At 45.4% G+C, this 17,042-nt stretch overlaps 1 protein-coding gene across 3 annotated transcripts in view; it reads left to right on the plus strand.

The window, feature by feature from the left end:
- The window catches only part of LOC105485788 (maternal embryonic leucine zipper kinase), a 120,664-nt gene that overhangs the window by 12,166 nt on the left and 91,456 nt on the right, over positions 1–17,042 (plus strand). For 2 of the 3 annotated variants that reach the window (XM_071078009.1, XM_071078011.1), the window contains 2 exons: positions 12,360–12,455; positions 13,765–13,850. In XM_071078009.1, the coding sequence (XP_070934110.1) occupies positions 12,398–12,455; positions 13,765–13,850 (144 nt within the window). In that variant the 5' untranslated portion in view covers positions 12,360–12,397. Of the gene's footprint in view, positions 1–3,193; positions 3,322–12,359; positions 12,456–13,764; positions 13,851–17,042 lie in introns of those variants that run through there. The other variant, XM_071078010.1, reaches the window with a different exon arrangement.

The following is a 17,042-nucleotide window of genomic DNA, read 5'->3' on the forward strand; positions in this document are numbered from 1 at the left end:
CTAAGAAAAAAAGATTCCTTTCAAAATATTAATGCTCATTGATAATGCCCCTAGTCACCCACGAGCTCTGATGGAGATGTACAAGAAAATGAAGGTTGTGGCCGGGCGCGGTGGCTCAAGCCTGTAATCCCAGCACTTTGGGAGGCCGAGATGGGTGGATCACGAGGTCAGGAGATCGAGACCATCCTGGCTAACACGTTGAAACCCCATCTCTACTAAAAAAAAAAAAAAAAAAAAAAAAACTAGCCGGGCGACGTGGCGGGCGCCTGTAGTCCTAGCTCCTCTGGAGGCTGAGGTAGGAGAATGGTGTAAGCTCGGGAGGCGGAGCTTGCAGTGAGCTGAGATCCGGCCACTGCACTCCAGCCTGGGCGACAGAGCCAGACTCTGTCTCAAAAAAAAAAAAAAAAAAAGAAGGCCGGGCGCGGTGGCTCAAGCCTGTAATCCCAGCACTTTGGGAGGCCGAGACGGGCGGATCACGAGGTCAGGAGATCGAGACCATCCTGGCTAACGCAGTGAAACCCCGTCTCTACTAAAAAATACAAAAAAATAGCCGGGCGAGGTGGCGGGCGCCTGTAGTCCCAGCTACTCGGGAGGCTGAGGCAGGAGAATGGCGTAAACCCGGGAGGCGGAGCTTGCAGTGAGCTGAGATCTGGCCACTGCACTCCAGCCCGGGCGACAGCGCGAGACTCCATCTCAAAAAAAAAAAAAAAAAAAAGAAAATGAAGGTTGTTTGGATGTCTGCTAACACAACATCCATTCTGTAGGCCATAGATCAAGGAGTGATTTTGACTGTCAAGTCATTTTATTTAAGAAATACATTTTGTGAGGTTACAGCTGCCATAGATAGTGATTTTATGATGGATCTGGGCAAAGTAAACTGGAAGCTTTCTGGAAAGAATTAACTCTTCTAGATGTCATTAAGAACATTCATGGCCAGGCGCGGTGGCTCATGCCTGTAATCCCAGCACTTTCGGAGACCAAGGTGGGCGGATCATGAGGTCAGGAGATCGAGACCATCCTGGCTAACATGGTGAAACCCTGTCTCTACTAAAAATACAAAAAAATTAGCCGGGCATGGTGGTGGGCACCTGTAGTCCCAGTGACTCGGGAGGCTGAGGCAGGAGAATAGTGTGAACCCGGGAGGTGAAGCTTGCAGTGAGCTGAGATCATGCCACTGCACTCCAGCCTGGGTGACAGAGCGAGACTTCATCTCCAAAAAAAAAAAAAAAATTTATGATTCATGGGAAGAGGTCACCATATCAACATTAACAGGAGTTTGGAAGAAGTTAATTCCAACCCTCATGGATGACTTTGAGGGATTCAAGACTTCACTTCTGGAAGTAACTGCAGATTTGATGGAAACAGCAAGAGAACTAGAATTGGAAGTGAAGCCTGAATATGTGACTGAACTGCTGCAATCTCATGATCAAACTTGGATAGATGGGGAGTTTCTTCTTACTGATGAGCAAAGAGAGAGGGGTTTCTGGAGATGGAATCTCCTCTTGGTGAAGATGCTGTGATCCTTGCTGAAATAACAACAAAGGATTTAGAATATTCCATAAACTTTGTTGATAAGGCAGTGGCAAGGTTTCAGAGAACTAATTTTGAAGGAAGTTCTACTGTGGATAAAATGGTATCACACAGCATTATATGCTACAGAGAAATCTTTCGTGAAAGGAAGTGTCCATCGATGTAGCATTGTTGTTTTATTTTAGGAAATTGCCACAGCCATCCCAACATTTAGCAACCACCACCCTGATCACTCAGCAGCATGGAGGCAAGACCCTCCACCAGCAAAAAGATTATGATTTGCTGAAGATTCAGATGACCATGTTTAATTAAGTTTAGCCTAAAGCTGCCTCCTTATGCATTTTAAGTTCAGCCTAACTCCTTCCTTCCTTCCTCCCTCCCTCCCTCCCTCCCTCTTTCTTTCTGACGGAGTTGCTTTGTTGCCCAGCCTGGAGTGCGGTGGCAGCATCTCTGCTCACTGCAACTTCTGCCTCCCGGGTTCAAGAGATTCTCCTGCCTCTACCTCCTGAGTAGCTGGGATTACAGGCACGCACCACCACGCCCGGCTAATTTTTTGGATTTTTAGTAGAGACAGGGTTTCCTCATGTTGGTCAGGCTGGTCTCAAACTCCCGACCCCAAATGATCTGCCCCGCTAGGCCTCCCAAAGTGCTGGGATTACAGGTGTGAGCCTTTGCACCTGGCCTAACATTTTCTCCATACATAGTGAATTGTGTAAAGAAACTGTAACCTTTCTTGTAACGAGTAGCGAGTCTCAATCACAGCAGCGGATTTTTGGCCAATCACAGGTAGCCAACTGTTTAAACAGTGCTCAAAATAGTCAGAGGTTGAGTTGCAACCAGTCCGGCTGTTTCCATACTCGACTGCCATTTCTGTAAGTCATTTTCCTTTTTCTGTCCATAAATGTTATTTGAAGATATGGCAGCCCGAGTCACTCTGAACCTATTTTAGTTCCGGGGATGGCTGGATTCTGGACTCATTCTTTGGTCAATTCAACTCTGTAAAGTTTAATTTGTCTAAAGATTTTCTGGGCCGGATATAGTGGCTCACACCTGTAATCCCAGCACTTTGGGAAGCCGAGGCGGGAGGATCGCTTGAGGCCAGGAGTTTAAGACCAGCCTGGCCAACATAGCGAGATCCCGTCTCTACCCACAAATAATTTAGCCAGGCGTGGTGACGCGTGTCTGTAGTCTCAGTTATCGGAGTTTTTATTCCTCATGGGAACACATTTTGGAGAGGGGGAGGTATTCCTGTCTTTGCTGGGTGGGAGAACGGCCAGTGGGCAAGGGAGAACGAAAATGAGAACTGTGACTGCCAGAGGGCACGTCAATTTTAGGAAGAGAACGTGAGAAAGTTGGGTTATGTGGAGACTTGACATATCTACGCCACACGGAAAATCATCACGTGCCCTCCGGGGCAAGACCAAGGCCTCAAGTCCGGGGCAAGACCAAGGCCTCAAGTCACCCCTCGCAGCCCAGTGGACCTCACGGCCATCCCTTTCAGGGCTCCACAGCTACCTCCTACTGTTGCCCGGGTGAGAACCTCCCCGCACTGTGCGCGCCCCCGCCTGCCGTGCGCGTCCGCTTCCCTGGGATCCGGTGCCGCGCGCGCCCCGGCTGCCCCCCCCCCGCCCCGCCCCTTCCGGCCCGGGAGATTTGATTCCCTTGGCGGGCGGAAGCGGCCACAACCCGGCGATCGAAAAGATTCCTAGGAAGGCTGTACCAGCCACTTCTGTCAGGACAGCGCACTCCTGTCTTGTTGGGCGCCGCCCCGCCGTGCCCTCCACCCCTCAGGTCAGTTTTCCCGCCTGCCCGCCGGAGTCGCAGGTGAGGGCTGGGGTCTGGGCTGTGCAGGGCGCAGCGGCCCAAGCCCGGTTTGCTCCTGGCTCTCGGGAGACTGGAGGATTTCATCGGAGCCCCGCGCTTTACCAGCCCTGTTCCCTGGATAAGATATTTAACCTTTCCGACCCGCGTTTTTCTCCTCCGTAAGTGGGGGTAATGACCGTGTCTACTTAACAGGGTTATTGAAGTGCTCAGGCCAAGCGTTTGCCACCTAGGAGGCTGCGATAGATGTGAATTCCCATTTCCAGTTTCCGTGACTCTTCTCCGCTAAAAAAGTTCACAGAACAGTTTCGAGTTTTTTCTGTTTATACAACTCAGTTTCCTGGGGCAATCCAGTAAAAAAGGAGATGTGTTATCACTACCTTTTCAGAGTCCAAATCCATCCTCTCCTATCATCTCCCCAAAGTAGTGGCGTCAGAGGCGCACACTAAAGGGGAATTTTTTTTCTTGTTCTTCGAGATGGAGTTTAACTCTTGTTGTCCAGGCTGGAGTGCAATGGTACGATCTCGGCTCACCGCAACCTCCGCCTCTCGGGTTCAAGCGATTCTCCTGCCTCAGCCTCCCGAGTAGCTGGAATTACAGGCATGCGTCACCACGCCCTGCTCATTTTTGTAGTTTTAGTAGAGACGGGGTTTCACCACGTTGGCCAGGCTGGTCTCCAACTCGTGTCCTCAGGTGATTCGCCCACCTTGGCCTCCCAAAGTGCTGGGATTACAGGCGTGAGCCACCGCGCCCGGCCTAAAAGGGGAATTTGCACCGAATGCTGTATCAGTAATAGGAGCAGCAGGGTTGCTCCCACCAAGAAACCTGGTGTAGGGTGGGGGAGCTGGAAGGGGTAGACTCAGGAAAGGCTGCCCAAGAGAGGGATTAGGCCCCTAGTACTTAGGGCGAGTAATTACCTTTGGTATTTCTCCTTCGTTAGTGGAACGAGGTGAGTGTCAGGAGCCTGGATTGTTGCTTAGAGGCCAGTGTTCCTAACTTTGGTTTGTATTTTGGTTTCTGTTTCCCATGGAGTCTGGGAGAAATTAGAAAATCAGAAAAGTCAGAAAAGCCCTTACTGGGCCTTCGTGGGCATGTTTCGCCGGAGGGTCTGCCCTTTCTGTGTAACTAGTGTGGACCAACTAGATGGGCAAATCCATCCCAATGAGTGCCTCATTGTTGGTGCTCCCAGAAGCCTTTGCAAGGGAGCAGGGCAGAATGCTAATTAAATGTGTTGCAAGGCCACATTATAAACCATTCTGAGCCCCGCGTGGTGGCTCACGCCTGTAATCCCAGCACTTGGGGAGGCCGAGGCGGGCAGATCACTTGAGACCAGGAGTTCTAGACCAGCCTGGCCAACATGGCGAAACCCCGTCTCTACTAAACACACACACACACACACACACACACACACACACACAAATTAGCTGGGCATGGTGGCGCATGCCTGTAATCCCAGCGACTTCGGAGGCTGAGGCACGAGAATCGCTGGAACCCAGGAGGAGGCGGAGGTTGCCGTGAGCCGAGATCAAGCTACTGCACTCCAGCCTAGGTGACAGAACGAGACCCTGTCTCAAGCAAATAAACAGACAAACAAAACCGAAAAAATCATTCTGTATTCTACTTCCTCTTTGAAATTATCCTCAGCATCAGTGTCTTTCCAAGCTCTGAGGATAAGGTAAATGTATTATGTGGCAAGTAATAGACTAGCCCAAATAATACTGTTAGAAAATGCCCCCGATTTGTTGCTATCCTTTAAAATTTAACCATAAACATCTTCTCATTATCCCAATTCCTTGCTCTTCAGAGAAGTTTAAAGACCCCAATTATAGGCCGGGCATGGTGGCTCACGCCTGTAATCCCAGTACTTTGGGAGGCCGAGGCGGGTGGATCATGAGGTCAGGAGTTCAGGACCAGCCTGGCTAAGATGGTGAAACCCTCTCTCTACTAAAAATACAAAAAATTAGCCGGGCATGGTGGCACACGCCTGTAATCCTAGCTACTCGGGAGGCCGAGGCAGAAGAATTGCTTGAACTCGGAGGGTGGAGGTTGCAGTGAGCCAAGATCATTATGCCACTGCACTCCATCCTGGGCGACACAGACTCCGTCTCAAAAAAAACCAGTTACATATACCCCCAATTCTTCTATCTATTTAGTCAAGCCCAGAAGGGCACTCAGGTGTCTGATTGGGGTCTAATTTCCTTCTTCATTATTCACAGTTGAGAGACTGTCTTCCACGTTGACTGATAATATACCTCCTTCAGCAGCTACAAAGTTGGGTAACTCTGTTCACAAGGCTTTTCTGTATTCTATATTAACAAACTCTAGAGGATAAACAGGGCACATAAGAATATTTAGAACCAGCTCCACATTCACAAAGATTTACAAATCAAGTATAATCTGCGATTAGTGTAGCAGTTTGTAATGTAAGCACCAGTTTTCTCATATAGCATCCACAACGATATTCCCTGGATTCAGTAGATATAATCTAGGCCCACATTGGTATTACTCATCCAAAGACATGGTGTAATTTGAGAGAAGGGTGTAGATAGAGAAAATGGAAGAAAGAAAGGGAAAAAAAAAGCACATGGCTTCAGTCTTACCTTACTTGTTAAATGGACAGCTAGCCCATCTCTGGTAGTTTTCCAGAGGCCATGACTGGGATGTTTATAACTCTTTAGGGAGAAGTCTATTAAGTTAATTATGACACTCTTAAATCCCTAATCTGGGAAGTGAATTCCAACATCTTACAAATTGCTTTCTCTTTCTGAGTGACGATTTGAAATAGTCCAGTCCTTTGCATGGAATGTAGACATGTGCATTCAGATTTATAGCCCAGTGTTTCTCCATTTCCATTCTCCTGCTCTTTTTCTTCTTCTGTGTCAGGATTCCAGAGATTTCTGAGACTTAGGTTGACCTCTGTACTTTTACTGTTTTTATTGCCTTTTGGAATTTTTTAGTCCTATGGTTCCTGTTTGTTTTTAGGATGAGGTTCCTGTTTATCCCCACATTTGCCCCACTGACAAATGCCCTTTAAAATATTTCTGAATTAGTGTTGCTGTTTAAAGTATTTAATCCTGTGCCTTCAGGTGCCCAGTGAGAATAAATTTGTCCTCTGTGGTATCTCTTTGCCATGAGTAACTTTTTCTACTCCAGTGGAAGCAGAAGGTTTCATTGCTATCAATAGTTTTCCCTCAGCACTGGGACCTAACCTTGCTGCTTCTAATGTTTGCCTACCCTGTTCATGCAGATTTCGTTAGGTTAAATTTTCAACCTACTTATTAAGTTGGGTCTAGCGTGATCTCTTCCTAGGAAATGGCTTAATATTGTTTATTTTATCAGAATGTCTTTTTGCATGTTATCTTTTTGCGTGCTGTTTCTGCTTTGATGTTGAAGACTGAACCCTGTTTTTTTTTTTTTTTTTGAGACGGAGTCTTGCACTGTAGCCCGGGCTGGAGTGCAGTGGCCGGATCTCAGCTCACTGCAAGCTCCGCCTCCCGGGTTTACGCCATTCTCCTGCCTCAGCCTCCGGAGTAGCTGGGACTACAGGCGCCCGCCACCTCGCCCGGCTAGTTTTATGTATTTTTAGTAGAGACGGGGTTTCACGGTGTTAGCCAGGATGGTCTCGATCTCCTGACCTCGTGATCCGCCCGTCTCAGCCTCCCGAAGTGCTGGGATTACAGGCTTGAGCCACCGCGCCCGGCCTGAACCCTGTTTTTTAAAGCCGATTTAATTTTTTTCTTGAGTTTTGATATTTTTCCTTCTAAAACTTCTGCTCTAGTTTTCTATTCATTGACCAATTTTTTTTTTTTTTTTTTTTTTTTTGAGATGGAGGCTCACTCCTGTTGTGCAGGCTAGAGTGCAGTGGCATGATCACAACTCACTGCAACCTCCACCTCCTGGGTTCAAGCAATTCTCCTTCCTCAGCCTCCCAAGTAGCTGGGATTACAGGTGTGCGCCACCACGCCCGGCTAATTTTTGTATTTTTAGTAGAGACTGGGTTTCTGCATGTTGGTGAGGCTGGTCTTGAACTCCTGACCTCAGTTGATCCACCTGCCTTGGCCTCCCAAAGTGTTAGGATTACAGGTGGGAGCCACTGTGCCCCGCCAGCTTTTTACTTGCTGATAATAATTTTCCTTTTCTCTCCAAGTAAAATGATTCATGGAATCAGTGTTTCAGGCATTGAAAAATGGTATTTTTAAAACGTCCTTTGTGGCTCTTGGGGTTTTGATAACTTCATTCAGATTTTTCTCCACCTCAATTTAAGAAGACTACTCCTCATTGTATGAAGGGCCTTCTCTTATTACTCTGTCTTCCTTTATAAGCTTACCACACTTCTGAGGTTGAACTCACACTCTAGGTCTTCCAAATTCATGGCCATTATTAAGGCTTACTAACATGCTAGTCACTCAGTTCTGGATAAGAACAGGGTAAAGAACACAGAATTTGAAGGTAGTTTATGTGGCACCTGCCACTCATCAATTTGAGGCTTAAACAGTCATGCTTGGCCAGCACAGTAGCTCACACCTGTAATCCCGGCACTTTGGGAGGCCAAGGAGGGTGAATCACCTAAGGTCAGGAGTTTGAGACTAGCCTGGCCAACGTGGTGAAACGCCGTCGCTACTAAAAATACAAAAATTAGCTGGGTGTGGTGGTGTTCATCTGTAGTCCCAGCTACTCGGGAGACTGAGGCAGGAAAATCGCTTGAACCCAGGAGGTGGAGGTTGCAGTGAGCTGGGATCACACGACTGCACTCCAGCCTGGACAACAGAGCGAGACTCCATCTCAAACAAACAAACTAGCCAGAAGTGGTGGCATGTGACTGACCTTGACTAGTTTTTAATTTTTTTTTTTTTGAGACAGAGTCTCGCTCTGTTGCCCAGGCTGGAGTGCAGTGGTGCGATCTCACCTCACTGCAAGCTCCGCCTCCCGGGTTCACGCCATTCTCCTGCCTTAGCCTCCCAAGCAGCTGGGACTACAGGCGCCCGCCACCACGCCTGGCTAACTTTTTGTATTTTTAGTAGAGACGAGGTTTCACCATGTTAGCCAGGATGGTCTCGATCTTCTGACCTTGTGATCCACCTGCCTCGGCCTCCCAAAGTGCTGGGATTACAGGCGTGAGCCACCGCGCCAGGCCTAGTTTTTAATTTTTTATTTTTATTATATTTATTTATTTGAGACACAGTTTAGCTCGTTACCCAGGCTGGGGTGCAATGGTGTGATCTTGGCTCACCGCAACCTCTGCCTCCCGGGTTCGAGTGATTCTCCTGCCTCAGCCTCACTAGTAGCTGGGATTACAGGCATGGGCCACAGCACCTGGCTAATTTTTTATATTTTTAGTAGAGACAGGGTTTCTCCATGTTGGTCAGGTTGGTCTTCAACTCCTGACCTCAGGTGATCCGCCCGTCTCAGCCTCCCAAAGTGCTGGGATTACAGACATGAGCCACCATGCCCAGCTATCTTTATGCTTCTTCCTTTTGCCACTCCTCGCTGTAGGTTTGGTATGGGTAAGCCTTGGCTATCTATGTTTTCAACTTTTCAGAGATTTGTCTTTTACTTTTTTTTTTTTTTTTTTTTTTTGAGGCGGAGTCTCGCTGTGTCTCCCAGGCTGGAGTGCAGTGGCGTGATCTCGGCTCACTGCAAGCTCCGCCTCCCGGGTTCACGCCATTCTCCCGCCTCAGCCTCCCAAGTAGCTGGGACTACAGGCGCCCGCCACCACGCCCGGCTAGTTTTTTGTATTTTTAGTAGAGACGGGGTTTCACCATGTTAGCCAGGATAGTCTCGATCTCCTGACCTCGTGATCCACCCGCCTCGGCCTCCCAAAGTGCTGGGATTACAGGCTTGAGCCACCGTGCCCGGCTGTCTTTTACTTTTAAGTCTTTACAACTATTATTGATTTTGTTATGGTGTGAGATAGAGATCCAATGTGTTTTTTTTTTTTTCCTTTGCCTCATGGCTAACCAATTGTCCCAGCTCCAGATCTGCATTTCCATCACCTATTACCTCTAAAAGCAGTCTCAGTTCAGTACCTGTCAACTTTTACTTCCTCTAGGATCTTTGCACCTAAATTCCCTCTTTCTGGAACATTCTCCCTCTAATTCTTTGTGGGCTATGACTGTTAAGGCCTACAGACCAAAGACCACATCCGTAGTAAAAATCATTAGATGTGTTTAGCTTGCTGCAGCAAGAGAAACCATACTCTTGAGAATTTTGGGTAGTCTCAGAGTGAGTTGAAAGGGGCAGAATGAGGGAATAATGAGGTGGGGCTGAGGATATCATTGAAGAGAATGAAGTCAGCCAAATAAAGGATCTTTATTTTAACAGCCTTGAATGGAAACATTGTTTACATGGTCATGTTCAGATTCTATTGAAACCATTGTTCAAGTTTTGATAGGAATATCACAGTCTGATTACTGGCAGGGCTGATTTTCTCAATTCTCATCCTTCGAATTAGAGCTTGGCTTAAATGTTACCTTCTCAGAAACCACTGTTGCTTATTTTTATTTCAGTATTTATTATAGATAATAATAATAATTATTATTATTTTTTGAGACAGAGTCTTGCTTTGTTGCCCAGGCTGGAGTGCAGTGGTGTGATCTTGGCTCACTGCAAACTCTGCCTCCAGGTTCAAGCAATTCTCCTGCCTCAACCTCCCGAGTAGCTGGGATTGCAGGCACACACCACAAGGCCTGGCTAATTTTTGTATTTTTAAGTAGAAACCGGGTTTTAATATGTTGGCCAGGTTGGTCTTGAACTCCTGACCTTGGAATCCGCCCACTCCGGCCTCCCGAAGTGCTGGGATTACAGGCGAGAGCCTCCGCACCTGGCCTATAAATTATAATTATTAATTTGTTGTCTACTTATTTGTCTTTTGTCTTCTCCACTAGAATATACACTCCATGAGGGTAGAATCACATTTCTTCTCCATTACAGCCCTAGTGCCAAGGGCAGGTTTGGCATATCATAGGTGCTCAGTAAATATCTGTATGAATAAATGAATGAATAAAAGCAAATTCAAGAGTTTTCTAGGACTGCATTTGCAGTTCTTCCAGACACACTGCTGATCTCTAAAAGTCAACCAAGAGGATATTTTCCACAAGTAAGACAGAGATGGTATGAGTGTGACTTTGTTTATTAATGTGCATAACAGGGCCCTACTCATTTCTATGGTTTTTTTTTTAAATAAACTACTTAATTTTAAAACTCAGGGAGACAAAATCAGTAAGATCTACCTAATTTTTTTCACAACTAATTTTTATGTATTATTTGATGTATACTTAACTGTATATATAACCAACAAGTTGTGAAGCATAATAATAAAATACATCATATTCATATTAAAATTGTATATGACTGGGTTCTTAGTTTGGGTTTTCCTGATAATACTGATAAATTTTTTCACGTTTTTTTTTTTTTTTTTTTGAGAGAGAGTCTTGCTCTGTCACCCAGGCTGGAGTGCAGTGGTTTGATCTTGGCTCACTGCAACCTCTGCCTCCTGGGCTTAATTGATTCTCCTGCCTCAATCTCCCGAGTAGCTGAGACTGCAGGTGCGTGCCACCGTGCCCAGCTAATTTTTTGTAGTTTTAGTAGAGATGGGGTTTCACCATGTTAGCCAGGATGGTCTTCTTTTCCAGACCTTGTGATCCACCCACCTCGGCCTCCCGAAGTGCTGGGATTACAGGCGTGAGCCACTTTGCCCGGCCTTTTTTTTTTTTTTTTTGAGATGGAGTTTTACTCTTGTTGCCCAGGCTGGAGTGCAATGGCGTGATCTCAGCTTACTGCACCCTCTGCCTCCCAGGTTCAGCGATTCTCCTGCCTCAGCCTCCCAAGTAGCTGGGATTACTTACAGGCTCCCGCCACCACGCCCGGCTAATTTTTGTATTTTTAGTAGAGACAGGTTTTGCCATGTTGGCCAGGCTGGTCTCGAACCCTGAGCTTAGGTGATGTACCCGCCTCAGCTTCCCAAAGTGCTGGGATTAGAGGTGTGAGCCACCTCGCCCAGCCTCATTCCTTTTTTTTTTTTAATTATTTTTTCTTCAGGCAGCCTCCCAAGCCAGAGTAGGCGCAGAGACTCCCTTTTTCATGTTTTTATTGGCCATTTGTGTTTCTTTGAGAAATTTTTTTTTTTTGAGACAAAGTCTTGCCCTTTTGCCCAGGCTACGATCTCAGCTCACTGCAACCTCCACCTCCCGGGTTCAAGCGATTCTCCTGTGTCAGCCTCCCAAGTAGCTGGGATTACAGGTGAACACCACCACGCCTGGCTAATTTTTTGTATCTTTGGTAGAGATGGGGTTTCACCATGTTGGCCAGGCTGGTCTCGAACTCATGACCTTGTGATCTGCCTGCCTCGGCCTCCCAACGTGCTGGGATTACAGGCGTGAGCCACCATGCCTGGCCGAGAAAAGTTTTTTGTATCATTTGCTTATTTTGCTGTTGAGTTTTTCTTATTGTTTTGTCAGAGTTTATGTATTTTCTGTGTATATCCACTATTATATTTGTTGCAAGTATCTTCTCACATTTATGGTTTTCTTTTTTTGATGGTGTCTTTGTATGTATAGAAGAACTTATTTTTATTTTTATTCTTTTTAGAGACATGGTCTTGCTCTGTTGCCCACGCTGGCCTTGAACTCCTGTGCTCAAGCAATCCTCCCTAGTGGCTGACAACACATGCGCCACTGTGCCCAGCTGAAGTTCTTCATTTTAATGTTGTTTAATATATTAATTGTTTTCCTTATTATTGGTACTTTATTTAAGTGATCCTCTCCTATCCTGAAATAATGACAGTATTCTTTAAAAAGTTTTAAAGGTTTATGTTTCATACTTTTAAGTCTTTATCTGGAATTCATTTTTATATATGGTGTGAGATAGGAATCTTTTTTTTCATATGGCCAATAATCAGTTTTTTCAGTATCGTGTATATGCATAAGACTTATTTAGATTTGCAGTTGTAAGAATGGAGGAGATGATCCGATATTATTTCCTTTATTGATTATGTACTCTCTGTCTTCTAGGTTCTTTTTCTAATTCTAAATAAACTTGCAAGAGGACTATGAAAGATTATGATGAACTTCTCAAATATTATGAATTACATGAAACTATTGGGACAGGTAATTATTATTTTTTTTGGAGGTAGTGGATCGATCAACTATTTGAGAGTATAGATTATTTGGGTAGGCATGAGGTTTTTCGTCTAACCCATACAGTTTTAAAATTCTTCTACCTACTTCAGTAAGAAAAAGTGGAGCAAGCAGAGAGGAGAATAGTAGAAGCCCTGTAGGTTATTGCAAGAACTTTGATTTTATTCTAAATAAAAAATTTATTCTAAATATTTATTTTATTTCTTGACTTTTATTCTAAATAAAAGTCATTGGAGAGTTTTGAGTTAAGGGGTAATCTGACCTTTGTTTTTACAGAGCTGCTGTGGCTGCTTGGTAGATAAGAGGTTGGGTGAAGGAGGGCAAGAGCAGAGGCAGGGAGATGTTAGCAGGCTATTGCAATAATTCAGGTGTTGATGCTAGAGATGATGGTGGTGTGGATGAGCGTCATGTAGTAAAAGTAGTGAAAGGGGTGGGATTCTATACACTTTACACACACCCATATATACACACCTATGTGTGTGTGTTTTTATTGAGGTATAACATATAGTAAAATATGCAAAGTGCAATAATCTCAGTGGAGTTTTACACATATATATGTATACACACACCCATATATTCCCTGCGTGGATCAAGACATAGACTGTTTCCAGGGAGTACCTGCCTACTTTCCCCCAAGGTAACCATTGATACATTTTGAAGACAGAGCCAGTGGGATTTCTTGATGGGTTAGAGTACTAGAGAAAGAGAAGGGCTAAGGATGGTTCCAGGGTTTTTGGCCTGAGCACCAGGGAAAATGGAGTTGCCCTTTGTTGAAAGGAAGAAGACCATGGGAGAGACTACTAGGAAGTTCTTTTTGGAAATTTTAATTTGGATATTTCTTTTAGCTACCTGAGTGGAGACATTTATCCAGCTTTTGATCCAGTTTTGAAAAATAATTGCTTATCTTCAAAGTTTTAAAACTGAGTGGAATTTTCACATAATTTGTCTTTGGCCTCAGCAACTTTATATTGTATTCTAGCAGTGTTAACTATAAAGGAAATTTAATTGCAGTGTTAATCATAAAGCAAATTTCTAAAGTGAGTTCTGTTTTTTTTTTTTTTTTATTACAAAGTTAGAGATACACTTTCATGGTAAAAACAAACAAACAAACAAAAAAAACCTTTAGCTAGACATTGGATAACAAGAAGCAACAGGAAAAAAAAAGCCACAAACTTCTAGGAAAATTTGGCTTGATAGAGTCTTTTAAAATTATTATTTATAAAAAGGTGTTTGTGCCTGAGTCCTTGCTTATGCTTTCATAATACATTTTCCTACTTAGGTGGCTTTGCAAAGGTCAAACTTGCCTGCCATATCCTTACTGGAGAGATGGTAGCTATAAAAATCATGGATAAAAACACACTAGGGGTAAGTTTAAATTTATTTTAAAAATAGTCTACTTATAGATCAGTTTTGTGAATTAAAACCTGAATTGTTCTAATGTTCTAGTTACTGCTCTTAGAATAATATTTTTATAGCTTTTAAAAAAACATAGATCTGTGGTTTTAAAAAGTAATCTGAGGGAAGGGATTACTTTGTCCTTCAGATTTTAATGCAGGACAGTGGCACATATTTGAAGTCTGTATCATCCATCTGTAGTCTGTAGTCTGTAGGTGTTTCTGGATATTAATATGTCCCATCTTTCTTTTCTTTTCTTTCTTTTTTCTTTTTGAGACGGAGTCTCGCTCTGTTGCCCAGGCTGGAGTGCAGTGGCCGGATCTCAGCTCACTGCAAGCTCCGCCTCCCGGGTTCACGCCATTCTTCTGCCTCAGCCTCCCGAGTAGCTGGGACTACAGGCGCCCGCCACCTCGCCCGTCTAGTTTTTTGTATTTTTTAGTAGAGACGGGGTTTCACCGGGTTAGCCAGGATGGTCTTGATCTCCTGACCTCGTGATCCGCCCGTCTCGGCCTCCCAAAGTGCTGGGATTACAGGCTTGAGCCACCGCGCCCGGCCTTCTTTCTTTTTTTTGAGTGGCACAATCTCGGCTCACTGCAAGCTCTGCCTTCCAGGTTCACGCCATTCTCCTGCCTCAGCCTCCTGAGTAGCTGGGACTACTGGTGCCCACCACCACTCCCAGCTAATTTTTTTGTATGTTTTTTTTCTTTTTTTTTTTTTTTTTTTTTTTTAGTAGAGATGGGGTTTCACCGTGTTAGCCAGGATGGTCTTGATCTCCTGACCTTGTGATCCACCTGCCTCAGTCTCCCAAAGTGCTGGGATTACAGGCATGAGCCACTGCGCCTGGCCCCATCTTTATTATGATACTTTTACTAAATATAAATATATAAATCATTTTTGTAGTATAGATATGTGGACAGATAAGTATTATGTCCCAGCTTTTTTTTTTTTTTTTGGACAGAGTCTCACTTTGTCGCCCAGACTGGAGTGCAGTTGCACAATCACAGCTCGCTGCAGCCTGTACCTGCTGGGCTTAAGTGATCTTCCCACCTCAGGCTCCAAGGTCTCACTCTGTTACCCAGGGTGGTCTCAAACTCCTGGCCTCAAGCAGTCTTCCCATCTCAGCCTCCCAAAGTACAGGGAATGTAGGGGTGAGCCACTACACTTGGCCTGTCCCAGCATTTTATTCAAAATGGCTTTAGAAGTTATCTAATTAAATCCTTTTCCTAATCAGCCTCTTTTTCCTCTGTGTGAATTCTTCCAGGATGAACAGCTTGTTACCTCCTAAAGCAGCCCATTCAATTTGTGGTCTTGGTTACAATGTATAAAAAGTTATTTTTATATTGAGATAAAGCCTGTTTCTTTTGGTGGTTTTTCTGGGGCTTCTATACCCCTTCCAGTGTTTGAAGTCACCTTGAGTCATCTTTTTTTTCTAATTCCTCCTACTATTCTTTGTTTTTTTTTGTTTTGTTTTGTTTTTGTTTTTTTTGAGATGGAGTCTCACTCTGTCACCAGGCTGGAGTGCAGTGGCACAATCTCGGCTCACTACAACCTCTGCCTCCTGGGTTCAAGTGATTCTCCTGCCTCAGCCACCCAAGTAGCTGGGACTACAGGTGTGTGCCACCACATCCAGCTAATTTTTGTATTTTCAGTGGAGACGGGATTTCATCATGTTGGCCAGGCTAGTCTCGAACTCCTGACCTCAAGTGATGCACCCACCTTGGCCTCCCAAAGTGCTGGGATTACAGGTGTGAGCCACTGCTCCCAGCCTAACATTTTGTAAATGTTCTTAATTGTCAAACACAAAAAATAATTTTTGGTTGGGTGTGGTGGCTCATCCCTGTAATTCCAGCACTTTGGGAAGCTGAGGCCAGAGGATTGATTGAGGCCAGGAGTTCGAGACTAGCCTGGGCAATATGGCAAGACTTGTCTCTACAAAAAATAAAAAAAATTTAGCCAGGTGTGGTTGTGCATGCCTGTAGTCCCAGCTACTCAGGAGGTGGTGGTGGGAGGATCCCTTGAGCCCAGGAAGTTAAGGCTGCAGTGAGCTGTGATTGCACCACTGCACTCTAGCCTGGACAACAGAGCAAGATCCTGTCTAAAAAAAATTTCGTTTTGATGTTTTTATTGTCGGAATGAGATAGAGCTTAATATCCATTGTTACCTACTTTTTTTTTTTTTTTTTTTTTTTTTTTTTGGGAAGGGGGACAGAGTCTCGCTCTGTCACCCAGACTGGAGTGCAGAGGCGCAGTCTCGGCTCACTGCAAGCTCCACCTCCTGGGTTCACGCCATTCTCCTGCCACAGCCTCCCGAGTAGCTGGGACTACTGGCGCCCGCCAGCACACCCGGCTAATTTTTTGTATTTTTTTTTTTTTTTTGAGACGGAGTCTCGCTCTGTCGCCCAGGCTGGAGTGCAGTGGCGCGATCTCGGCTCACTGCAAGCTCCGCCTCCCGGGTTCACGCCATTCTCCTGCCTCAGGCTCCCGAGTAGCTGGGACTACAGGTGCCCGCCACCGCGCCCGTCTAATTTTTTGTATTTTTAGTAGAGACGGGGTTTCACCGTGGTCTCGATCTCCTGACCTTGTGATCCGCCCGCCTCAGCCTCCCAAAGTGCTGGGATTACAGGCGTGAGCCACCGCGCCCGGCTATTTTTTGTATTTTTTTAGTAGAGATGGGGTTTCACCGTGTTAGCCAGGGTGGTCTCGATCTCCTGACCTCGTGATCCTCCCGCCTCGGCCTCCCAAAGTGCTGGGATTACAGGCGTGAGCCACTGCGCCCGGCAGTTACCTACTTTTTTAATTGTTAAGGATATAAGTTCTGATTAACACATAAATAAGTCAAAGAGAGCCAGGCACGGTGGCTCACACCTGTAATCCCAGAACTTTGGGAGGCCAAGGTGGGTGGATTGCCTGAGGTCAGGAGTTTGAGACCAGCCTTGGCAACATGGTGAATGCCCTTCTCTACAAAAAATACAAAAAGTTTAGCTGGACGTGGTGGTACACACCTGTTCCCAGCTACTTGGGGGCGCTGAGGCGGGAAGATCACTTGAGTCTGGCACGTTGCGGTGCAGTGAGCCGAGATGGCGCCACTGTACTCCAGACTGGGCAACAGAACAAGACCCTGTCTCCAGAAGAAAAAAAAGTCAAAGAGAATGTAAGTAGTTTT

Source organism: Macaca nemestrina, chromosome 14 (assembly GCF_043159975.1).
Source record: "Macaca nemestrina isolate mMacNem1 chromosome 14, mMacNem.hap1, whole genome shotgun sequence".
Classification (NCBI taxonomy): Eukaryota; Metazoa; Chordata; class Mammalia; order Primates; family Cercopithecidae; genus Macaca; species Macaca nemestrina.